The sequence below is a fragment of the Musa acuminata genome, chromosome BXJ1-7 (genome assembly GCF_036884655.1).
Source record: "Musa acuminata AAA Group cultivar baxijiao chromosome BXJ1-7, Cavendish_Baxijiao_AAA, whole genome shotgun sequence".
Classification (NCBI taxonomy): Eukaryota; Viridiplantae; Streptophyta; class Magnoliopsida; order Zingiberales; family Musaceae; genus Musa; species Musa acuminata.
Genome location: NC_088333.1, coordinates 1,502,464 through 1,527,280, shown reverse-complemented (window position 1 = coordinate 1,527,280; position 24,817 = coordinate 1,502,464). Strand labels below are relative to the sequence as shown.

The following is a 24,817-nucleotide window of genomic DNA, read 5'->3' as shown; positions in this document are numbered from 1 at the left end:
ACGACGCGGGCGTACTGGCGGCACTGGTCTGTCTCGGGAACATGGAGCCAAGGAGCACGACGCAGGCGGGGTGACCGCTCAGGCGTGGTCGCGAGAGTCATGCGATCGAGTAGCACGATCAGGCGGGCAGGACGCGAGGACGCGGCCTCGGGCACCACGCAACCGAGGAACACGACAAGCGGTCGGGCCGCGCCGAGGTGATCTCGACAGTGTGTGACCGAAGTGCTCGGTGTGGGCGGACAGACCGCGCATGGGGCCGAGGTAGCAGATTACGCCGTAAGCCGAGGAGCTGGCGCGGGCTGGCCGCGCATGGGGCCGAGGCAGCGTGTTGGCTGCGCATGGTGCCGAGGGGCCGAGGCAGTGTGTTGGCTGCAGCGTGTTGCTGCGCACGGGGCCGAGGGGCCGAGGCAGCGTGTTGGCTGCAGCGTGTTGCTGCGCACGGGGCCAAGGGGCCGAGGCAGCGTGTTGGCTGCAGCGTGTTGCTGCGCACGGACATGCTGCGCACGGGGCCGAGGGGCCGAGGCAGTGTGTTGGCTGCAGCGTGTTGCTGCGCACGGGGCCGAGGCAGCGTGTTGCTGCGCATGGGGCCGAGGGGCCGAGGCAGCGGGCGGAGGCGCGCGGGGCCGAGCCGCGCGCGTGGGGCCAACGCAGGCGAGGCGCGTGGGGCCGACGCGGGCGGGTTGGCCGACGCGCGCGGGCTGGTCGCGCGCGTGGGGCCGAGACGCGCGGGCTGGCCGCGCGCGTGGGGGCCGAGGAGCCGAGACGCGCGGCCTGGCCGCGCGCGGGGCCGAGCCGCGCACGTGCGACCGACGCGGGCGGAGGCGCGCGGGGCCGACGCGGGCGGGTTGGCCGACGCGCGCGGGCTGGCCGCGCGCGTGGGGGCCGAGGAGCCGAGACGCGCTGCTGGCCGTGCGCGTGGGGCCGAGGGGCCGACGCGGGCGGAGGCGAGTGGGGCCGACGCGGGCGGGTTGGCCGACGCGCGCGGGCTGGTCGCGCGCGTGGGGCTGGGGGGTCGAGGAGCCGAGACCAGCCCCAGAGGTCGCTGCTGCTAGTGCAGGTCGGCTGCAGTGGAGCAACCAAGGAGAAGACTAACGTACCGTCATTTCGGGCCCTCCTTCTAGCGCCAATCTGTTACGGTAAGTAACTTTTTAAGCCGTGGCCTCGGGGCCGTCGCGGCTCGGTTCGGGGGTCCGGATGATGGGGATCTCGGGCGGCGTCCCTCGGGGTCTCCCGGCGGCCGAGCTCGGTGGTTCGGGTCGGGAGGTCGGTTCGGCAGTTCGGGTCGGCGGTTCGGGTCGGGAGGCAGCTCCGCCGCAGCTCCGGGAAGAGGCGACACCGTCTCGCACCTGCACACAGGCCGGGCCGGGAGCTCGACCCGACCCCTCCGACGATCAAGTTAGAGGAAGATGTGGAGGGGGTTGTGAATGAGGCAGAAGAAGAGCCTCTGTGTGTTGAGTGTGTCCTCCCCCCCTTTCTCTTTAGAGTTTGGGGGTATTTATAGATGAAGTTTGATGTTACCTGACGTGGTCGTCTGCAGGGCAGGACTGTACCTTCGGTGGCGTCTGACATTGCCACTGGGGTTGCGTGGGAGGCCGAGCTGCCGCAGGGTATGGCGAGCCTCGGGCAGTGTGTCGCTCAGGGGGTTGCTGTCATAGCGTGTCACATCGCCATTTTCGCCCCTATCAAACCCCGTCCCGACCATCGCGCTCGACCACCTCGGCGGGCTCGAAGAACGCCCCGGAGAGATCCTTGCCGTCCGGACCCAAACCGAGCCGCGTCGACCCTGAGGCCACGACTCTAGGTTGTTACACTAACAGATTGGCGCTAGAAGGAGGGGCTACTGCGAAAGTGAGGCAACGCTGGAGGCAAGGAACGACTGGAAAGGGGACGGCAAAACCCGAAGAAGAAGACTCAGTAGCGAGAGATGAGAACGAAGCCGGGCGCGCACTACTTAAAGGAAGGATCCCGCCAGAACCAGCGCCCCTTCGCCTCCTGAGAGTGGGTGACAGCCCACTCACGTCTACGCCTATCCGCCACGTCACGTCAGGAAGGCCAAAGGACATCCCGCCATAATGGAGGCATGACACGGCGACTCAGGGGCAAGCTAACCAAACGGCAGACCCCTGGTGCCTTGATTTCGATGCCTAAAAGTGTGCTGCAGACGCAAAGAGCTCCCCTTCAATGACGCAACAAGGCACAGAAGTTCCCAGTCCCCGCCATTGCTAAACTCGCATAGAGGGACTACGATGCAAGTACCTCCTCGGCCCCATGCCCCGAGACACACCTGTATGGCCTGCTCGCCTGCGTCGTGCTACTCGGCCGCATGATGCCCGAAGCCACACCTGCGCGGCCTGCTCGCTTGCGTCGTGCTCCTCGGCTTCATGTCCCCGAGACACACCTGCGCGGCCAGCTCGCCTGCGTCGTGCTCCTCGGCTTCATGCTCCCGAGACACACCAGCGCGGCCAGCCCGCCTACGTCGTGCTCCTCGGCACCATGCCTCCCGAGACACACCTGCGTGGCCCGCCCGCCTGCGTCGTGCTCCTCGTGTTGGGAAATCATGCAAGCAGACCGCTGGCCGGCTGCTGCAGGCACAGCGCTTGCGCATGCGCCGACGCTGTGCTGCCTGGCTGCGGCTGCGGCTGCCGCTGCAGGTGGCTGCAGGCATGCAGATCGAGGGCAGCAACTGTTGCTGCCCTTCCTCGCTTTTGCGTCAACGATTTTGACGTCAAAATTCTTCCTAAACACAATACACGCAGTTCAAAACCAATCATTCGCACGAACAACCTGGCTCTGATACCACTGTTGGGAAATCATGGGGGCGACATCATATGCGCAGCGGAAGAACAAGAAAAACAAAATCCCCGATTCCCAAAAAGATGTTCGTCGTCGTGCGAAGATTGGTGCGCAAAAATCCGCAAAACACAAAACTGCGTATAGAGATTGTGTTACCTAGGGAGATCGTATATCCCTGTTTTCTTGCAGATCCTTAGGAGAGGGTGAAGGAGGTCAAGCGTCCTCCTCTCTAGCGGTGATCCACACAGCAGGGTTGCGACGACGCTCCTCAAAACTCGAGGCCTACTCTGAGGTGGAGAGGGAGAGGAGAATAGGAAAGGCAAACAAAGACTCTAGCCTATGAGGCTGTGAATCCCTCCTATTTATAGAGATCCCGTGTCAAACCCTAATGGGTCCTTCCCTAGTGGGTATTGGATCTGCATCCAATAAGACAAGGGCTCCGTTGGATATCTCATATCCGAACCTCTACTCATCGCAATGCCTACCATATGTGTATGACCCTCTAGGCCCAATATCGAGCTGGCCGTGAGTCATACCTGTCAGAACTCCTTCTAACTCAGTGAATTATTATCTCTGTAATAATTCACTCGACTCATCACAATATAAATATGCATTTATGCAATAGTTATAAAGTGATATACGCCAAAATATAATAAGCAAAAAGATTCTGTATCAAGTCACACGTGCCATCACTCACGTGATTGGCTTGCTGGGCACCTATGACTAGCACCTCGGCCCTATGCTACCCGAGCCACACCTGCGCGGCCTACCCGCCTGCGTCGTGCTACTCGGCCGCATGATGCCCGAAGCCACACCTGCGCGGCCTGCTCGCTTGCATCGTGCTTCTCGGCACCATGCCTCCCGAGACACACCTGCGCGGCCAGCCCACCTGCGTCATGCTCCTTGGCACCATGCCTCCCGAGACACACCTGCGCGGCCTGCCCGCCTACGTCGTGCTACTCGGCCGCATGATGCCCGAAGCCACACCTGCGCGGCCTGCCCGCCTGCGTCGTGCTCCTCGGCACCATGCCTCCCGAGACACGCCTGCGTGGCCAGCCCGCCTGCGTCGTGCTCCTCGGCTCCATACCCCCTAAGACCGCGCTTGCGCTGTGGCGCTACTTGGAAGAGAAAGCAACACCAGTAGCCACCGGGATGCCTTCACCTATGAAAGCGAAGCCACCGAGGAGGTTATGTTGTGCAGAGAACATGTGCATGGAGCCACCCTGGCCGCGACAGCAGCCAGTGGCCTTGCCGAAGAGCTCAGCCATGACTGCACGGGCGGGGACACCCTTGCTGAGTGCATGGACATGATCTCGATACGTGCTAACGACACTATCCCGGGTTTGAAGGAGCTTAATGAAGCCAGTGGAAATGGCCTCCTGGCCATTATAGAGGTGGACGAAGCCGAACATCTTGCCGCGGTAGTACATCTGCGCGCACATGTCCTCAAAGATGCGCCCCAAGACCCATGTCAGACGCTACTAGCCTGCCCCCTGCAGGCGGGCACATCAAACAACAGTAAGCTTTCCTATGAATACCCTCGCATTCTAAACGAGAAGGGGAGAACGAAAGAGACACACCAAACAACTTCTTTATTTGAATCCCCCCTTCACGTTAACTAACTTGATCGTCGGAGGGGTCGGGCCAAGCACCCCGACCCGACCTTTGTGCAGGAGTGAAGCTGAAGGTCCCCGTGGGACGCGCAGACGAGGAGTCCTTGCTCGGAGGAGTCAACGACCCCGTCCCGACCATCGCGCTCGACCACCTCGGCGGGCTCGAGGAATGCCCCGGAGAGATCCCTGCCGTCCGGACCCGAACCGAGCCACGTCGACCCCGAGGCCACGGCTAAGTATGGCCAAAAAATTTCTCTTTAAACTCTCAAAAAGGAACAATAATTCTTAAAGATTAATCCTTGCTTTGTAGCATTTCAACTGTAGACGTATGCCTGGGCATAATATTTAGTTTGCACCGTATAATATTTATATTATTAACTATCGATCTGTATTATTAAAATAGCTTTCTAGTACGAGAAATTTTATGGGAATAATTAACTAAGATGTCCTCCAAATTGTTGACATATTTGCAGGTTGTCCGAAATATTCATCAAAATAATGCTTGTGTGACATGATTGCATATCATACATCTAATCATATATTTAAGATTAATTATAAATTATTTTTTTTATAATTATTTATATCCATACTTTCAAAAGTTACATTATAATTCTTATACGAAAGTTAAAAAAAATATAAATAATTAAAAATTAAGAGAAAAAAATATTTTATTAGGGTTAAATATTTTATTTTTATGAGTCTAAGAATCTTAATTTAATTTCTGAAAGTATAAAAATTAAGATATTAAGAATAATTAATTAAAAAATAATATGTAATTAGTCCATATATTTGTGTATATTATTCTTAGTGAAAGTTAGAGAAATTACTTTATTCACCACTATAAATAAGAGCCCGACCGACCCAACCCCAACTCCGCAAACCACAATCGGGGTTCGTTCCCATGTCCACCCCCGGTCCCGCGCAGGCGGCGCCGGCATCTCCCTACCGGCCGTACCGCCTCTCGCGCACGCTGACCGACCACAGGCGCGCCGTCTCGTGCGTTAAGTTCTCCAACGATGGCCTCTATCTGGCTTCGGCGTCGCTCGACAAGACCGTCATCGTGTGGGCCTCCGACACATTCGGTACCGTCGCGACCTTCTCCGGCCACTCCGAGGGCATCTCCGACCTCGCCTGGTCCTCCGATTCCCACTACGTTTGCTCCGCCTCTGATGACCGCACCCTCCGCGTCTGGGACGTCCACCAACCCTCCAATGGCTGCGTCCGTACCTTCCGCGGCCACATCTCCTTCGTCTTCTGCGCCGACTTCAACCCTCCTTCGGACCGCATCGCGTCCGGTTCCTTCGACCAGACTGTGCGGATCTGGGACGTCAAGAGCGGCAAGTGCATCAAGACGATCGAGGCGCACGACGAGCCCGTGACCTCCGTTCACTTCATCAGGGACGGCTCCATCATCGTGTCGGCCAGCCACGATGGGTCTTGCAAGATCTGGGACGCCGATTCCGGGGCGTGCCTGAAGGTGCTCATCGATGACAAGACCCCCGCTGTGTCCTTCTCCAAGTTCTCCCCTAATGGCAAGTTCATCCTAATTGCCACCCTTGATGACACCCTGGTATGTCATCAATCCCTTTCATTTTGTTTTAGTGTTAGTAATGTGTTTGACATTCAAATTTATGCTTCTTGATGCAAATTATTTTGAAAGAATATATTGGTAAATTTCTATGCCTGAACGATTATGTTTGGCTATACTTGAAATTTAGGGTTTAATGTTTTTAATACCAAATTTATTGCTATTTACAATAAATTGGGATTGGGCACCATTGTATTTGATCAGAGAAATCAATTGTTAATGTTTTTACTCCACAGCATTTGATGCTTCACAAAAACTAGAAGACTGATGATTAGATTCTTGTATTGATGACCGTGGAGTGTGGTTGTTATTATCTTAGGTTTAGGAAGGGAGAGACACTAAAACTGGAAAAAAAAAAGAGAGGAAAAATAAGGGAAAAAGTAGAATCAGGATGTTGGGACGATAATAGATTTCTGTGAAGCTATGTTTTTCTAGTTCTACTACAATGTATTCTCCCTACTTTTAGAAGCGTATTTATTTGTTAAATTATATATCTATGAAGTACTTGCGAAACAATATTTATCTGTCTGAATCACATGAAGCAGAAAATATATTACCTATAGATGATTGTTCTTGATAGAAAAGTTTTTGTTGTTCTTTTCAACCTAAAAGATAACTTTTTATTTTTATAAAATTAACCAGATAATATAATTTGAGGCTTATTTATCACTCCATATGTATCTATCTATTTGAAGATGTCTAAGAAATAGATGAAAGTAGGAGGTTTTTTAGGTGTGTTGAAGAAATGAAATAAATAGGTGAAACAAGAACTGAGTTCTTAGGTTTTCTTAAGAACTTGAAGTGATGAAGTGCTACATCTATGGCTCCCTTGATTGAAGTTGCATTCTTGGACTACTAAAGTGCTTAGTAGTTGGTGTTCCTTTATTTGCAGATCGACTACACCTAGAAGCAAGAAAGTTCCATATTCCGGAATGTGTTCAAATTAAGAATTCAACCAGCTGTGGTTGTGAACTTGATGACTATAATAGTATTTTTTGTGTGAGAAATATAAATTACGACTGGATGCCTTTTAGTTGTTCTCATTGTAACAATTTTGGGTATTCTGAGGATAATTGCAGGATTACTCTCATATACGCAATAGTGAGAAGTTAAGAGGACCATGCAATGGACTAGGTCAGTCTGTAGGATTCAGTGGATTCGATGCTGGTTAACTAGAACTGCAAGTATTAGGTTAGATAAAGGTAATAGGAACATCAAGACATTAGATGAGTAGGGAATAGTTTCTGTAGACTGCTGATGGTACTTTGACGTAACTAGTTTCAATGATAATATGTCCTACTTAGAGCTTAACAGTAGGATAAAGATCCATGTAGCCAATCCCAACTATTTGGGACAATATGACTTGTTATTTATTGTACTGGGCTAAGAATAAATGTACTTGGTTATGTAGAATGGGTAGTAATGGAAACTTCGATAAATATCGTATTGATAAAGAAGATTGTTGGAACCTTCTAACTCAATTAAAAAGAACAAAAATGCTATCAAGTTATCAAATAAACTTGAAATACTATAAAGTATGAAGATGTTCAGGACCAGAGGAAGTGTTTTATCTGATTATGATGCAAGATAGATTTTGTTGCTTGATGATTTGTTAATGTTAGATCATACGACTTTGGTTAAAATCAAGAGGTGTCTAATGGGTGTAGTACCATTAGTTTGGGCTTAAACATTATAGGCCAGCGATTCATGCTCAACAAGATTGGATCGGTTATCCCATCAGACCAGCTTATGACACCAGATAATTAAAGAAGTCCTGGAGTTGAGCAAAAAATGTAGTACCATTACTGTTGAAAAATCAGTTGAAGTGTATATAACATAGTGTTATAGGAAACAACCAAACCTCCCTATGGGACATTTTTTGCTTTGATGTGCTAGTGCATATGATTTATGGTTGTTTTATTCTTCTCTTATTCAAATCTTGTTGACAAATATATTACTGATTTTTTTGCAAGAAAAAATTTCAAAGATTGATGGGACCTTAATCACTATAGTCACATCACATCATGGTTAATTCGATAGACTTTCATTTTCAATCTAATAACCAAACTGAAAACAATGGAGGCAATAAGGTGGTGGCATTCACTAAGAACTTTGATAATAGATGTTCTGATCATGGATGAAGATACTGATCATATTTGTTAGTAAAAATTGGCATTTATCTAGGTTAAACAACATATAGCAATTTTGATTCATAACATTGTTGGCGGTCCCTATTTCAATTAACCTATTGTAGGCTAGGCAAAAGAACCTATATAGAATTTATACTAAAGTGTAATATAGTACACCTTGACTCTAATACCAAATTTGATTTGGAACATCTTGATTCGAATATTAAATCTGATATAGGACGAGTTTTTGACAAGTAGAGGGAGTTCTTTTTTTTAATAGAATAGAAGGGGAAAAGTAAAAGAAAAGGAAGATAGAATACAGAAAGATAATAGAGAAAATGATCAATTGCTTAAGGAGTAGCTCCTAATGATGAAGGTCTGACATCTCCTCATGTCTCATGGATGAACAATGAAATCGTATACCATTGGAAAAGGGTATGTGGCCTCACACGTACATAATGTGAGGAAAAAATATTCATTCATTCATTCATTCATGTTTCAAGTACAAATCCTTTCCCCTTCTTATATGCTTCCCAAATGAACAATCTTAAAAGGAAAATATAGAAATAAGGAAAGAATTCAGTCACACCAAGTCAAAACAATCACTTGTTCTTCCTTCCCCAAAGCAGATAATATTTCAAATTTGATTTGGAGTTGATGATTTTTCCCGATTGATAGGTTCCAATCATTGTAGAATGAGATAGAATATTCAATTAAATCAAAATTTAATTTCTTCAAATTTTCCTTCATTTTCTTCCTTTTTTTTCTCCTTGAGAAATTTAGGAAACTTAAATAGAAATATTAGAGATGTTTGCAAAATACCACATAAATTATAAAAAAAATATTTGAAAGGTAAATACATTAAAATGACCCCTTATTGATGGGGAATAAAAAAATGGTTTTATCATATGGACTACATTGATATGCCAAAGCTTGATGCACATGGGGCTATTGCATAAAATGTTGTAGAAACCATAAGGTAAATTTTCTTGACCTTATCAATAAGTTACACTTGTGGAAAGAGGTCAAGTGACAGGAAGGTTTAGTAGATGAAACAGTGGTTATCAATGTGGCTCTTGTCAATTCTTGCTTAGTTACTGGTGAGCTATGAGATTTGACCTTGTTGCAGTATCTCCACAAGGTTGCTGAAGAAGATAGCAGTTAGGTTTTGAATCCTTGAATATGGGCTGAAAGGTTACACTTTATTTGTACAATTTGTTGGATTCCTGCACATAGCAAGACAGTGACTTTGGTGCTAGTAGCCCAGTGCATGTTCTTGTGATTTAGCATGATACAGAACCTGGTCAGTACTTGATTGATGCTTTCAGCAATAATTTCTTTGGGAAAGTTGAATATAGCTGCCTATGTTCTCTCACTTTTCCATATATGATGCTTGTGAACAAATCATGTTTATGACACTCGCCAATATGTGGTTGCTGGAGAGAGAATGGCATACATTCTACTCATATGTAACCTCTCATTCTGGAAGGTTTATTCATCAACTGTGACAAGCATCATTTTTATTCATTATCTGTTATCACCATCTTTTAACTATCTTGTTTCTTTTATACTTATTTTAAAGAAATTATGATTAGTTCTGCAGATTTTTTTTTGGTTCATTGCAATTTCTTTTCAAGTATATTAATATAAGATAGGGAGCAATTGGGCAAGGTTGTTAGACTAATATCAAAAGTGAATAAATATAAGCACCACAAACTTTATAATGATCTCTATACACCTCAGAATTCTTGTTAGCCAAACTGGAGATCCATCACAAGCCTGGATATATATATATATATATATATATATATATATATATATATATATATATATTATTGCCATTGTCCATGTGCATCTTGAGTGGCTTTACCATGTAGTGTACATATGGTGAAGCGGCTCCTTTTTTCATCTTGCCTAAAATCACAAAATAATTTATCTCGACTTCTTTTGCAAGTTCCTCATCATTTCTCTCTCTGTGTGTTGTGGATTCATTCATAAGATTGATGTTTGTATGCTGTGATAAATATGCTTAAATTCTTAACAAGTAGGTCTTTCTGTATGATAACATGCTTGATCTGATTTTGACATGATTATATCTCTTGTTTGTGTCATCTAAATGAATCTCTTTCCACCATTCTGCAGAAGCTATGTAATTATTCCACAGGGAAGTTCTTGAAGATTTACACTGGTCATGTTAACAGAAGATACTGCATTACATCTGCATTTTCTGTTACAAATGGCAAATATATAGTTAGTGGCTCGGAAGATAAGTGTGCCTATATTTGGGACCTCCAAAGCAAACAGATGATTCAAAAACTGGAAGGCCATACCGACACTGTCATTTCAGTATCCTGTCATCCCACACGCAACATAATTGCATCTGCTGGACTTGATAATGATAAGACAGTGAGGATTTGGATTCAAGAAACTGCATGAAGTTCAAAACAGTTGTATAAATCGGATAAGATTCCATCTAGTTTCATTTTCGAGGACTTTGGTTTGTGTACAATGTTGTAGTTAACTAGTTGCTAGTTGAACTGGCATCATGATTGCTTCCGATCATTTGTATACTGCCTGTACTAGATCTTTGATTACATGCATCAATGGTTATAGCATTTGGTTTTGGAGTCGCAGCTGTCATCAAAGAGTCTTTCACTTAAAGTGTATCATCATAGAATACTTGTTCGTATGGAGCTGGAAAGTATGTTCAGATACACACCTAGTCATAAGCAGGATGTTTGCAGAGTTATCAGGCATTTCTTGTGTGGATGGTAAAATGGTGAATCTTCATTGCAGGATCAAGCAGAATTATTTAGTGGATTAATCTGTAAACTGAAGACTTCTGGACTTAATAGCAGCGTCCTCTGGTTGCATCTTTCAATACATGGACTATATGTTTCGGAGATGTGCATTTAATAGATCATATTGCAGTTCACCTACAGAATATACCAAGTCCTGGTAAGAATCTACTTTGCGCACCTAATATTACCATTAGTTTACCACTTGACATTGTGTTTAGATAGGCCTGCAACAGTTTTGCTGAGACATTATTAAGCATTATATTATAGCACTTATTGTAGCTTATTTGATCACTTCAACTGAGAGGATAGAGTAGTTTTCATGATTGAAGAGTGGACCTATTTATTGGATCCACACATATAGTTTGTTAATTAGCAACTTGCAGGAACAAGAATGTTATGTCTTATTATATTTCCAGCCTCACCTTAGTTTTATGCAGATTTACCATATTTGTGTGTGCTCGAATTTTACATGTATGCTCGAGCATGTTATTTGTATACAAATATGATAGTCATGTTATATAAGTTTAAATGCAAAAGACAGGGCCTAAAAGTTATAGCTGGATCCAGCAAGGGGGACTAGATCTGGATTCCCTTAACATGCTCAAAACAAAGAAGAAAGGGAGCCCACACTTGTCACGGGCGTGTCCTATGGAGAGACACCCCAATCTCAAAGCCAAGGATTTTGCATGATGAAATAGATGGAAAGTGAGACAAGAGGACAGCCCATTTAGACACCTTTCTTCTTCCCTTTCGCTTGAAGGAAAAGAAACCTCTTGATGTCTTCATCGGATGCACCGATTCCTATTGATTGGTTCGTGTCTGAGGAATGGAACGAGAGGCAAATAGGGGCTGTTGCACAGAAGCTGAAAGCTCAGTTGTGCCTTGTCCCCCACCCCCACCCCCACCCCCACCCCCCTCATCACACCCTCAGTTGAAGCTTCAGTTCATGTCTTTTTTGGCAGCGGGCCAACACACCAACAGTTGCTTCTTTGGGTTGGACGTGTCCTGTGAAAGCTACCACACAAGAAAATGTCGCCCTTTCATATCAGAATGCCATCATGGCCATATCTTGACAGTGGCAACACAGGGTTGGTGAGTCTTCAGAATTTGTTCGTGCTCTGTAATCTCATCATCTGTCTGTTTCTTTTGGCTTTGGATTTTAAGTTCATCTCAAGGGCATGTATGTGGCTGGCTCTACAGAGCCCAACCATGGTTTCACTCTTAACAATGGTGCCATTTTGGCTCCCTACCTCTGTCCATAATTGTTATTTGTGATTGCAACTAATACAAAGAAAATGGCAGTCCAATTTTATCCACTTCAACAAGAGTTTAGTCGCATATAATAATAATAATAATAATACTTGCAAGTTTATTATTAGGAATCAAATGCTTGCAAGTTTATTATTAGGAATTAAAGCTAATGACAGTACTTGATTAAAGTATTAAAGCTTAAAGATTAAGAGTTTGTTTCAGACATTTTAAAGTACCGCCGGAGGTGGGAGTCGGCCTCTCCAAAATAAAGGTTTGGGGCTACTGCCATTGTGCCCTTTTGCAGCTGGTCTTCCTTCTCATTATGGGCGCCACTACTCGTGCTGAGGACTGCGGGTAGTGCGGTGGCATTTCAGCGGTCGGAGTAAGGCAAGATTCCTCCTTTGCCTTCTTCTCTTAACGGAGTCCGTCTTCCCCCTCCCCTCCCCCCCTTTCTTGTTCTCCTTTGCTCTTCTAGTTGGGATTTGAATCGTCTGCTAGCTTCTCTGGAGCCTTGAAGTAGAGAAGGGAAGGGTGCGTTTCCTCGGAATCTTGAAGAGTGCTGATTGGATTCTGTGGTGGAGAGGCCGCCCTTGTCCGTGGATTCGCTTCGAAATCCTCTGCTTTGTACCCTAAAAAGGGAGGTTTGTTGAGGGGAACTCGTGACAGCGACACGCCGGGACGGCGTTTGTGATAAGTCCTTCGGAGATCTTGGCCGGATCGTGGGGACGAGGCTCCTCATTGCGCCGTCGGAAGTGGCCTTGGAGGATCAGCATGAGGGATTTCCCTTCTTGTTTCGGCGAGAGCGGAATTCAGGTTTCGGACTCCTCGTCCGGCGGCGCCGTTAAGACCGCGCACAATCTGGTGACTTACTTCTACCGGGCGCGACGCGGCGGCCGTTCTTGCGTCGTCGCCGTTACGTGGAGCAAGACCCTGATGGGCCAAGGGTTGAGTGTCGGGATCGACGATGGCGATGGCCAGTGTCTCTGTAAGGTGGACATCAAGCCGTGGCTTTTTTCCAAGAGGAAAGGGTCTAAGAGCTTGGAGGTGGAGAGTAGCAAGGTGGACATCGTATGGGACTTGTCTGCTGCCAAGTTTGGGCCGGGGCCTGAGCCTTTGCAAGGTTACTATGTTGCGGTTGTCTTTGATCTACAGATGGTCCTCTTGCTCGGTGATCTGGCCAAGGAGGCCTACCGTAAGACTGCCGCAGTCCCTTCCACTTCCAATATGGCCTTCGTAGCCAAGCGGGAACATATATCTGGGAAGAACCTCTACTGTACCAAGGCTCAGTTCTGCGACAATGGGAAATCTCATGATGTTGTAATCGAGTGTGACACAGTTGGGCTTAAAGATCCATGCCTTGAGATACATATCGACAAGAAGCGGGTAATGCAAGTGAAGCGACTTGCTTGGAAGTTTCGTGGAAACCAGACAATCCTGATTGATGGACTCCCTGTAGAGGTGTTTTGGGATGTTCACAGCTGGCTCTTTGGTGTACCTGGTGGAAATGCTGTCTTCATGTTTCAAACTTGCCCCTCAGCTGAGAAGCTGTTGCCGTGGTTTCAGGGTTTCAAGCAGTCACAATTGCAAGGTGTTGGCTTTTCATTGATATTACACGCTTGGAAAAATGAATAGGTTAAGGCAAGAGGATACTTTTTACTTCCTTGCCTTTTCCTTGGTGTGCTAACAAAATTTAGCATATTATTTGTCTTTAACGACGCCAGTGAGCCTCCCATTTACTTCCTTTTCGTTTGCTATTTCTCCTGTTTGAGTAGTTGGGAAGATTCTGACATATATATGTTTCTTCTCTCTTGTGAGTTCGTGCATTATTTGGATCAGGTTTTAATGTTGTACTTTTTGTGTGGATAAGATATGTTCCCTGTTAAACTCATTCAAGAAATGGGGACTCAGAATTCCTTTTCTTGCTGAAACTGAGGTGATGGGCTTGCATGTCACTCGATGAAAGATTTTTATGAATGACCCACCTTATTGACACATCTTATTGAATTATGAACGATCGTTTCTTTAGTAAGTCTTAGTTATTTTTATCATTTTTATGTAAAGTATGTTTTTTTCATGTACATTCAGTAATTTGAGAAACAGAATTCACATTGATACTAATACTGAGTATATGAGTATGGAAATGACTGTTGATTAGACGATTGTTGGGTTCTTGTCTGGATAACAGCTAAAGAAATATTTGTCTTCATTTTTTTGGACTCTGAAAGGATGCTCCCCGGTTCTTTGATAATGCTTCACACAGACACGCCCTTCACTGGGCTTAATATTTATTATGTTTTAAAATTGGTAAAAAATAATGAGATATATGCATCACTTAATATGTACAATACCTATTGAGGTAGTAACGGGGAGATTGTATTGCACCATTGGAATCAAGATGTGAGATCATCCAAACTGCTGGACTTTTTTGGATGCTTTTGTGTTGTCAGCAGGTTGATACGTTGGGCATATCTTCTTCATTCTATGAGCATAAACATTTGGGATGACATCTCTGGAGAATGCTTCTAGGTGATGGCCCTTCCATGAATGATCAAACCAGTTGACGATTTTCAAACAGGTCACACGCACTTTCTTTTGTTTATAGCCAAATTATCAATGTCTTTGACAGATTACTGATAATGTCACTGCAACAACAGCAATTGTTTTAAGTTATTTTATTCCATTTATTATAAATAGTACATAGGAGTCATGTACTGGTGATGATTAACTTGCTTGTTTGTTTTGCAGAAACGAACAGCAGGTTGAAGCTGTCCTGATGTCATAGTTGGACAGGTATTATGCCTGTTTTTCCCAAGAGAGGTAATTGATGTGCTTTAGATAGCTACTACAAATTTCCCTTTTGCAGTCAGATTATATTTTAGTGGGTTCTGGGAATTAGCATGTCGTTTTCATATTATGTCTCATGTTGGAAGCCTACAGATTCTGGGTGTTTATACTTTTATCATTTTATACACCATAACAGCATCTGATTTAGTATCTCTGATCACCCCATTAGAAGCATACAGATTGTTAGTGAATATACTTTTATCAGTTTATGCACTTTAACAAACATTTTTATTTAGTGTCTGAAGCAGTTTCCTGATGTTCAGCAACTTTTGACAAGAGCTGTGCCGGTGATGTAATTCCAGCCTAGGTCAAACAAACACTCAGGCTTTTGTTGCTTGAATTGTCATTTTTCCAGACGATTTAAGATTTTTTCTTCCGTTATACCAAAAATCTGCTAACAAAGTCTTTCTTTTTCTTTTTAATGCATATGCTTCCAGTTTTTTGAAGAGGTAAAAGTTGTTATACAGCACATTCGTGGACATATATTGGGAGATTTTGAGTACAGCACCATTAAAAAGTGTTGTACTTATTCTTATTATGTTACTCTCCCCAAAAATTTACTGCATGATCCTTTTCTAACTGCCAAAGGGACAACGTTGTTTTGTGATTCGCCTGAAGGTATGCTTCAAATGTATGACCTTTTTCTAGCATGAGTGTTTTTTCTAGCAGGTCATACCCTAAAGCAAATGATTTTTCCAAGGAACATGGATCAGAGTGCATTTCCAATTATAATTAAAGCTGAATCTATAGCGTCATCAAGGACTGACACCGTATCAAAAATATCATAATACAGGCAAACCTTAGTTTTTGATATATTCCATGAGCACTTTGTGCTATATTAATTACAAGGGAAGAAGTAGTAATGCTCTTAAAAGGAAAGTGCACTAACATTTGCAGTATCAGGTGGTGAAGGACAAAATTAAAGGAGACAACATGGATCAGTAGCTGTTATTTTTCTGATTCTTCTGTGCTTTTGGAGGTTGAAGCATGGATGTGATGTGATAAATACAAGGCTTCTATTCTAGTTACTGCTGAAGGTGCATCTTGCGGGATTGAACTACCAGCTTAGAGTAGCAATTCCGTCAAGATGGTGATGACCGCAACATATAGTTGTGCAGCTCCAGTCAAGCCACTAGCCACATCAATTGGCAACATTTTGTATATAATCCGAAAAGTAAGTGATTTAAAAACTTCAAGTTATTTTAATTTTAACACTAATTGAAAATTTTTCTTATTGTTCAAATCAAGATTTAAAATTTGTCTGCTGTTCATACCGGCCAATGCGTGGACCAGAATGGTTTCATATGCAACAGTGTACCTGCACTCATAAATCAGTACCATCTGGACCAGAGCGAAAAAGGGAGAGAAGAGGGGAGGAGGAGGAAGAAAAAGAGAAGACAAGAGTAACAGGTTGTACCAGTAAGAGGAAACAGAGGAGGACTTGCGCCACATAGATAGCTTTGGATTTCTATATAAATGTGAGGTAATGTTCAAAGTAGATGAATTTTGTTGTGTCTTGGTTGCTACTGGAGTAGAAATTTCCACAGTGCCTTTTCACTAAGATCCTAATCTGCATTCTTGAAACATGCAATTTAATTCTCTGATGAGATTTAATATATTCTGTGGCAGACAGGTTGGAAAGTGAAGTTGGAAGCGATGCAAGAAGTCAAGAAGATGGACCAGGTACATTATTCTATATCTTCTCACTGATAGTGTCATCCAATATTCCAAGTTTCTTGTGGTATTCTATCTAGAATCTGATTGCTATATGAGGAGTGTCCTGAAAATGTTATTTTGGTGATTAGGATCTGTGTTGCTATACTAAAGAAACTCAATCTTTTGGAACTAGCAGACCTTATGTTGTTGGGTGAATGCCCTTTACATTGTACCGATTGAATGGAGAATAGGTTTAGTGGGGCCATCAAATTTGTGATCACTCTGTTCTCTTTGTTGAATACATGCACTGGATTCCACTTGAAGTGATTGTTGGATTTCCTATTCTAGCTTTTGCATGCACGATGCTACATCGAGTAGCCTAATAAAAGTCAAAACAAGTTCATGCAGCTCATGTGAGCAGGGAAACAAGTATACTTTTTGCAAGGATAAGATTTGTGTGTTGTGCAAGCGTTTTTGACTTGCCGAGTTTTGGTGTTCTTATGCTGTGAAAGTTTCATTGCTTCTGCATCTCGAATCATAGCTTACCAATTTTATTATCCTGCATTTGTGACGATTAAAGAATGAATCCAAGTGGCAGGTTGAGTAGAAAACAATTGGCGTGGCAACTCGAGACATTCTTTATGATATTGGACATCAGGTAAACTCATTCTCTAAAAGAGTTGTTTATTGGTCATTCATATTATAGTGATGTTGGGCGACAGCTTCGTCTCAAGTGACGTCGATTTCCGTGTCTCAGCTCACGTGACGCTTGGAGCTATTCCTGCCGCTGCAGCAGGAGAGAAGGCCAACGCCTCGTGCTCATCCCATCGCCGACGAAACCTATGTGAGCAATGGCATAATAATTGCCAGTTAAATACCAGCTTCTTAATTTATTTCTGACTTGTTTGGTTGACGCTTGGAAGAGAAGGTAGGCCCATGTCATTTGATGATTCGAGTTGAGTTGATATCTTGCAAGATTGCTCGAAGAAAAGGAAGTTTTTGCTGGGGTGGAGCTTCCCATCATTGGTGAGAGAGAGAGGTACAGAGGCAAGAAATGACTTTTGAGAAGAGAGGTTGACAGTGACATGGTACCGAGACAATATGTATGTGCGTGTTGCTGATGGCTCCGACTGCAAAGGGCTTTCCTTTCCTTTCCTTTCCTTTCCTTTCCTCTCCTCTCTCATGAGAAGAAGATAACATCCTGTCTTCGCCGCTGATGCTCATCATGGGGTGGCTTCGGTCCCTCTTCTCCCCGCTCAAGAAGCTGTGGATCCGCTTGCATTCTGCACGCAGGAAGAGTACGTGATCTCTCTCTCTCTCTCTCTCCATTGCAGCTACTGTTTCGGTCGATCTTTCTTTCTCTTGTTTCATGTCGGTGTTCGCGACGGTGTCGACAGGGAGGGGGATATACATTCTGTACGAGGACGTGAAGTCGTGCCCGTACGAAGACGTGCAGATCCTGTGGTCGATCGTGGCGGAGTCACGCCCGCCCGCCTCCGCCGCTGCCGCCTCCACCGCCGCTTTCGGCCTCGGAGAAGTAGGAGGGGCAGAAGGAGGAGAGAGAGGAATTATAAGGTTTTGATGCACATACAGTGTACATTCATCATCATCATCGTGTGTGTGTGTGTGTTGTGAAGCTCTTCTTTGTGATCATAATGCATAAGGAAAGAAGAGAGAAGAATGAGCTGTGTTCTCTCTCTCTCTCTCTCTGCATCTCCGTCTCCACAGTGATGGGTGGTTGGTCTATTCGATGCGGTTGTAAGGTAGCGGAGACGTCGATTTCGTGGAATTAAGTCGCCGATGGAAGGGAAGCGATGAGAGGAGGGCACGCGCACGTGCGAGTTAGGCATGAAATCTTTCTGTGGATCCAAAGTGTTTGCTGATGTCACCTGTAGCCCATTGATGGCTCCACCGAAAGCCTGAAACTATTTTGTTTCTTGCAACAACACAACCTACCAACTCTCCTCTCTAATTATAAATTCGGTTTACTAATTATGTGCATTATTTTTAAGAACATTTCAATCTATAAAATATTATCCATATAGTTTATACTTTTAATGGATACAATTATATTTTATTTAAAATGTTTTATTAAGTTACATATTATTTGTGATTGATAATTATGAGTGCATCTATTTAACTTTTCTTTTCTTTTTTGAATGGATGAATTGGATATTTCTGTGACCACAGTTGTACTAATCTGATGATGGTGGCTATAAATGGCATAGCTGCAGAAAAAAAATTGTAATTTTGCTGAGAAAAATCTGCCACTTGTGCATCAAACTAAATCCATCAAGTGCTTCCTTTCTCTGCTCCTCCTGTGTGCATGTCACTCCCATCTACCATAATGCTATTAGGTTGCTCTTCAGTATCAGCTAATTATTGAACCTCACTTTTCCTGTTTGAGAATTAGCTTTCTAGATTCATTGCGACCTTATAGCTTCTTGTTGATGATGATTATGATGATGATGTCGATATATAATTTGGTACTTGAAAGTGAAATCTTATTAGTTTTTTTTCAGTAGCTATGTAGCCAAATTTGAGTAGAAGAACCTCTTATTTAACTCCATTTTAACATTTGGTGAGAAATAATTTTCTTGTGATAAGGATATTTAGTCTTACATTAATTGAGGAATAAGAAAATCAAAGGTTCATAAGTTCATCGGATCATACTTATCCTCGGAAGTATTTTTTTTAGAGCTTATGAGTTTCGAAAAGATTAAATCGTGCGAATATGCCCACTGCTTAAAACGGATAATTTCTTATGAACTTACGGGGGTCGCATAAATAATGAACCAATACTTATCAGTTAAAGTTTTATTTATTTTAAAAATGAATAAACAGTCCATTGTTTTTCTAAGCAAGACAAACCCCTCTCTCTCTCTCTCTCTCTCTCTCTCTCTCTTATGGACAGTCACGGTAGGGTTTGTGTTTCATGCTCTACGTCCTGTAATCTTGTGTTTGAAGTTTTAGAGGTAGAGCAGCCCTGTGAAGCTATAGACTTAAGAGACAAGAAGTCTCTCACTGTCTGTTTCTCTAGGTTTAGTTCTAAAGGACAGTCACTGTAGGGTTGTCTCCCTTGCTTTGCCTCCTGTAATCTGGTGCTCGAAGTTTTAGAGGTAGTAGGCCTGTCCTTTGAAGCTATAGACTCAAGAGACAAGAGGCTGTGACCAGAAGAGAGAGAGAGAGAGAGAGAGAATGAAAGGTATCATGTTGCTACAATCTACTCGAAACAAAATTGGATCAGTTGCCATGTTATGTGTGGCATTGCTACTACACACAACATGGTTGTCTTTGTTGGTGACGGGGGTGATTACTTCAAATCAAAGCTTGTCTTTGTTGCCACACCGGGAGGCATTCGAGCCATATACAGTAGCACTGAGTTGGGCCAACTCAGGGCAAACCCTAGTCTACCCTAATCTAGAAAAAAAAATCCAACTCTAGTCTACTCAATCCCAATCCAACCCATTTTTGGATATTTCTCTGGACTTTAGTTCAACCCAACATATTGGCATCTTAAACATTAATGTATCAGTGGTATACCAAATCTTCTTATCAAAATGAAAGAGTTTAAAATCTCATTCGATATATTTTTTAATATGTCAATTAGTGTAGCAAATAGAGACTAACAATTTACCGTAAGACGTCTCTCACATTTGTCACTTAATCTTTATTAAAATAATAATAATAATAATAATAATAATAATACATCGAGTATTAAATGGGTTGGGTTACATTATAGATGACTCGGATTTGAGCATATTCAATTACTTTGATTTTTTATTTATAAAAATTATTATATAATTTTTATCTATGTTTAAGGGCTAAGTTAAGCGTATCTGATACGAATAAAATATATATATTTTTTTGTATTCAAACCAAAGTGGGATAAAAAATAGAGTTGTGTCATAGTCTTTAACATGAATAAAATAAAGTATAAATATAAATATAAATATTTTATATACTTAAACTGAAATGAAATATATAATATGAGATACGAATATCCTTTCGTTGATGATGTGATAATTCTTGAAAACATAATAAATCTGATCAATCTTACCATGTAAGGTTGATGATCAAGATTGACTATATCAAAATAATATCATTAATTTATTTAATTCCCAATTAATAGGGTACTAATAGAATATTATTACAATAGGATCAGAGGCAATTAGGCAAGGTGATATTTTCATGCACCATCCCATGCACAAGTGCTTGGACATGCAATTAGCATTGAAATGGTGACTGCTACAAGAAGGATTGCATCTTTGATAATGATATTAATGAATGGAAACATCACTATTAGTTACCTCTATGGGACAACAAATACAATGCCATTTTCTCTGAAAAGAAAAGATTGTTCCATCAACATTAGTTATTTATTTATATGGGAAAAAAAAAAAAGATTAGGCAGCTCTAATGCATGCCATTTTTTCTTTCTAATTAATTATATGGGAAATACACCTCCACACTGTGTTTTTTTGTTAAACTCAAAACTGAGATAAAATATTTTTTGTTTGTTTTATATTACAAAAATAAAAATTATTATGCCATATATATAATATTTTTGTTTGTTCTATATTGTAATAAAGTTTATATTATTATTCAATTGAAATGAAGATGCGAGTATCGAATCCCATAACTCAGATATTTCTTGACATTTTGATTATACTCCCAAAAAGAAAAAAATTATTCAGTAAAAATGGAGATGCAGGGTATCGAACCCCGTACCTCTCGGAGCGCTCTACCGTTTGAGCTACATCCCTTTGCATGTGTGAAGGCAAACAAGTGATTAATAGAGATATTTCTTGACATTTTGATTATACTCCCAAAAAGAAAAAAATTATTCATAAAAATGGAGATGCAGGGTATCGAACCCCGTACCTCTCGCATGCAAAGCGAGCGCTCTACCGTTTGAGCTACATCCCCCGACATATGCGAGAACAAACAATTAGTTAATAGATATATTTCTTGACATTTTGATTATCCTCCTAAAAAGAAAATAATTATTCAGTAGAAATGAAAATACGGGGTATCGAACCCTGTTCCTCTCGCATGCAAAGCAAGCGCTCTACCGTCTGAGCTACATCCCCTTGTATGCATAAGAGCAAACAAGTTATTAATAGACATATTACTTGACATCTTGATATTACAAAATGAAGTTTTTATTAAAACAACATTCATGTCATTGATAGTGATGATGTGACGCACACACAACACTTTCATGGAATTCATAAAAAAAAATTATTATTAAGAAACTCTAAGTTGAACTTAGTCTATGCTATTTTGAATTGATCATAGTATTTTAATCATGAGATGATTGACTCGCTTTTGTTAAGCCAATAAACAAAAATTTACTACAAAAATTAAATCATAATTTTAAAAGGTTTTATTTTTCTCAAATAGTAACTTCTCATCATCACCATTGTCGTCTCCGTCCCATCATAAGATAGTACTGCCCGTTCTTCATTGCATATTGTCTTTCTCGCCAAATCTTCATTGCATATAGTCTACTCGTCACCTTTGTCTCTGTACTTACTATGAAGCCTCTCTACTTTTAAGGGGGAAGGGAAGGAATAGCAGGAGCGAAAGGGATGAGAATAGAGAAAAAAGAAGGGGAAGGTGGAAGGAAGGAGAGAGGCGACGATGGGTGAGGAAAGACAGACAACGGGATCTCAAACAAAAATTAGGGGAAGAAAAGATATTTTCAAGATTATAAAACAAAGTACTATTTAGAAAAAAAAAAAAAAAGGAGTATCATATGAGAAAGAATATAAAAGTAATATTTTTCAAAGAAATCACCAAACAAAAAAAAACATTGTTACGATGGATCGAAAAGCTCTCTCAACTTGATATCATTTACCGAGAGAAAAAGGATTGCTTGACAGCACATTTTAGATGAGTTTCTTCTTCATCCTACAAATTAATGGCAGGTCAGTAGAGTTCATGTTCCTAACTTTTGATCTCTATTGGAACAAGGCGTCCAACTCGTGCTTCATTATCTCTGGGAGCTGACATCTCATATCCAATTCAAAAGATCATATCATTTCATTTAGGTGGTGATATTATTACACACGAAAAAGCATGGAAAACAATGACAGCCTTAGAAAGAACAAATTGCAGAGGGTGAGAGGTCGAGAGACGTGTAGGAAGAGTCTATCTGGTTATACGCATGATGGAATACTTTGGAATCCCTGAGAGAGATGCAGATTCAATGGATACGAAGAAGGGATGCAAATGACAAGGTGAAAAGGACATGGAAGCCCGAGGCCAATGTACGCCACTCACACCACGGTGCCGTCGGTGCATCGCAACTCATGGTCAGTATCTATTGGCTTCGCTTGCCTTCTTCGCCTGCCACCGTTGACTGCGTCGATTCCTTATTTGCTGGCCGAAAGATATTTCTTTTCTTAGATCTTGCTAGACGAAGAAGGAAAACAAAATCTTATGGAGAATTGGAGATAGATCTATACGGTCTCCGTATCGAAGGAGATGAAGAGCATGATACGATAGTACGAAGACGAGACGAGATGAGATTCGATCTTAAGATCTTAGCATCGACGATCAACGTCGGATGAGGATGATGCTAAAAGACAGTAAGCTCAAACAACATCTGTAGCTGTGACTTGGTGGCAGTAGAAATGATCAGCATTCATGGCAGCTTTGTTTTCTCCAACGCATACGGTTTTAGCTGCATCAGCATGAGCGAGACTCGTTCAACGTTCCATGAAATCCTGTTTTATCTTTGTTGCAATTGATCGATAGTATATATTAGCATATATAAAGACAACACAGGTAAGATTTCTGCAATTAATATCCTCTACTATGTGTACATCGCTGATTGCATTTGCACTGTTCCTCCTCCATCATATCTGGCGGTGCTGATTCCTCGAGTCTTTCGTGGAGTGATGGATCAAACGCTAGTGTAGCATCCTCCGAACGTGATGTGCGCCCTCGTCATGGGAGCTGCCCTCGCAGCTGACAGCGCCTGCTTCAGCCTGGTCGTCTGCTGCAGCACCTGCTTCACCCTCTGCAATCACAGAACGGAAGCTTAGATTTGATGAGTGGAGTGATCGGTCCAAACCAAACGCCTTCTTGGTCGATCGATGAACACCACCTTATCATCCGTGTAGATCTTGAACTGGATCTTGTGGTTCCGCTGCTGCTGCCGGCCGCCGAAGATGAAGATGCAGATGGTAGCAGCAGCAGCTGCTCCCATGGAGCAGAAGGCCCCAATACCTGCTACTCTCCAGTTGCATATGGTAAACCCAAAGCCATCGCAACAAGCCTTACCTTTGATCTCAGGCCCTGTGCGATCCTTCTCTTTCTCCATCTCCTCTTCCTCGTTTTCCTTGAGCTGCACATGCTCGGGTTCCGCATGAAACATGATGGCGCCCCTGGTGTTGGACTTGGGAGAGTCCATTTTCATGTCGACGAATTCGTTCTCCTTCAATTTCTTGAAGAAGACCTGAGACACCACATCGGGTTGGTTCGCTTGGATCACCGGTGCGACCACACCGATGTCCTTGACTTCTCTGCCCACAGCATCGTCTGAGCTCTTCCCCACGGAGATAACCGGAAGCAGACCTTCTTTGGAAGTTATGGGGTGTGATGGGCAGATGAAGTAGTTCATATCCACTATGATCTCCTTGAGCAACACATCCTTCTTGCTGCCATGGCCGGAGTCCAGGAAACTCTTGTCGTCAGGGAGGAACTCCCACTCCTCCAAGTCCATCTCTAGGTAAGTTTTCTCCATGAGAGAGTGGGGGGAGGGCGTGTCATAGAATTAGGGACTGATCATGGAAGAAGGTAAAGAGGCTCTTCTTGCTGTTCGGGATATTTCAAGGAGAAAGCAGTGGGCATGTCTTTTCTCTGTGACGGGCGGGAGGTTGATTGAGGGCTTATCCTTCCAACAAGTGACAAATGGGGAACAGGTGCTGCTGGGCCCACCTGTGGAGACTTCCCATGTCGATGAAGTTCTGGTGCATGATTGGAGACCCAAAGAGCAGCAGCCGATGTAGCTCGGAGGGGTTGGCATGCCAGTCTCCATCTCACTCTGAAGATTATCTGCAACTTGCTCATAAGAGAATTGGTGATGAGACTTGCTAAGTCTTAGAATATCCAATACGGAGTTGACACATG

The 24,817-nt window shown here is 43.2% G+C and overlaps 4 protein-coding genes and 1 non-coding gene across 12 annotated transcripts; 3 read left to right on the top strand and 2 right to left on the bottom strand.

The window, feature by feature from the left end:
* Positions 1-581: 581 nt before the first annotated feature.
* On the top strand, positions 582-1,052 carry LOC135680082 (uncharacterized). The gene has a single exon (XM_065194074.1). It carries the CDS (start codon positions 582-584, stop codon positions 1,050-1,052), a length of 471 nt encoding a protein of 156 aa, XP_065050146.1.
* A 4,220-nt stretch (positions 1,053-5,272) lies between these two features.
* LOC103990889 (COMPASS-like H3K4 histone methylase component WDR5B) lies at positions 5,273-10,750 on the top strand. The gene is made up of 2 exons (XM_009410180.3): positions 5,273-5,976; positions 10,266-10,750. The coding sequence occupies exons 1-2, from the start codon at positions 5,308-5,310 to the stop codon at positions 10,557-10,559; spliced, it is 963 nt and encodes a 320-aa protein (XP_009408455.1). The 5' UTR covers positions 5,273-5,307; the 3' UTR covers positions 10,560-10,750.
* Positions 10,751-11,486: 736 nt separating this feature from the next.
* On the top strand, positions 11,487-18,388 carry LOC135678130 (uncharacterized). Of its 8 annotated transcripts, none has more exons than XM_065190560.1 (9): positions 11,487-12,016; positions 12,398-14,750; positions 14,921-16,193; positions 16,313-16,502; positions 16,649-16,702; positions 17,274-17,333; positions 17,433-17,519; positions 17,652-17,973; positions 18,073-18,388. In XM_065190560.1, the coding sequence occupies exon 2, from the start codon at positions 12,947-12,949 to the stop codon at positions 13,805-13,807; it is 861 nt and encodes a 286-aa protein (XP_065046632.1). In that variant the 5' UTR covers positions 11,487-12,016; positions 12,398-12,946; the 3' UTR covers positions 13,808-14,750; positions 14,921-16,193; positions 16,313-16,502; positions 16,649-16,702; positions 17,274-17,333; positions 17,433-17,519; positions 17,652-17,973; positions 18,073-18,388. The 8 variants fall into 8 exon arrangements, with proteins under 8 accessions (XP_065046632.1, XP_065046629.1, XP_065046630.1 ...); XM_065190557.1 differs by having other exon boundaries at positions 17,604-17,973; XM_065190558.1 differs by having other exon boundaries at positions 17,599-17,973.
* A 3,143-nt stretch (positions 18,389-21,531) lies between these two features.
* On the bottom strand, positions 21,532-21,604 carry TRNAA-UGC (transfer RNA alanine (anticodon UGC)). Its single transcript has one exon. It is a non-coding gene; the product is annotated as a tRNA-Ala (tRNA).
* A 1,793-nt stretch (positions 21,605-23,397) lies between these two features.
* On the bottom strand, positions 23,398-24,544 carry LOC103990891 (uncharacterized). Its single transcript, XM_009410182.3, has 2 exons — positions 23,793-24,544; positions 23,398-23,705 (listed from the first exon to the last, which is right to left on the bottom strand). The coding sequence occupies exons 1-2, from the start codon at positions 24,429-24,431 to the stop codon at positions 23,589-23,591; spliced, it is 756 nt and encodes a 251-aa protein (XP_009408457.2). The 5' UTR covers positions 24,432-24,544; the 3' UTR covers positions 23,398-23,588.
* Between the last annotated feature and the right edge of the window lie 273 nt (positions 24,545-24,817).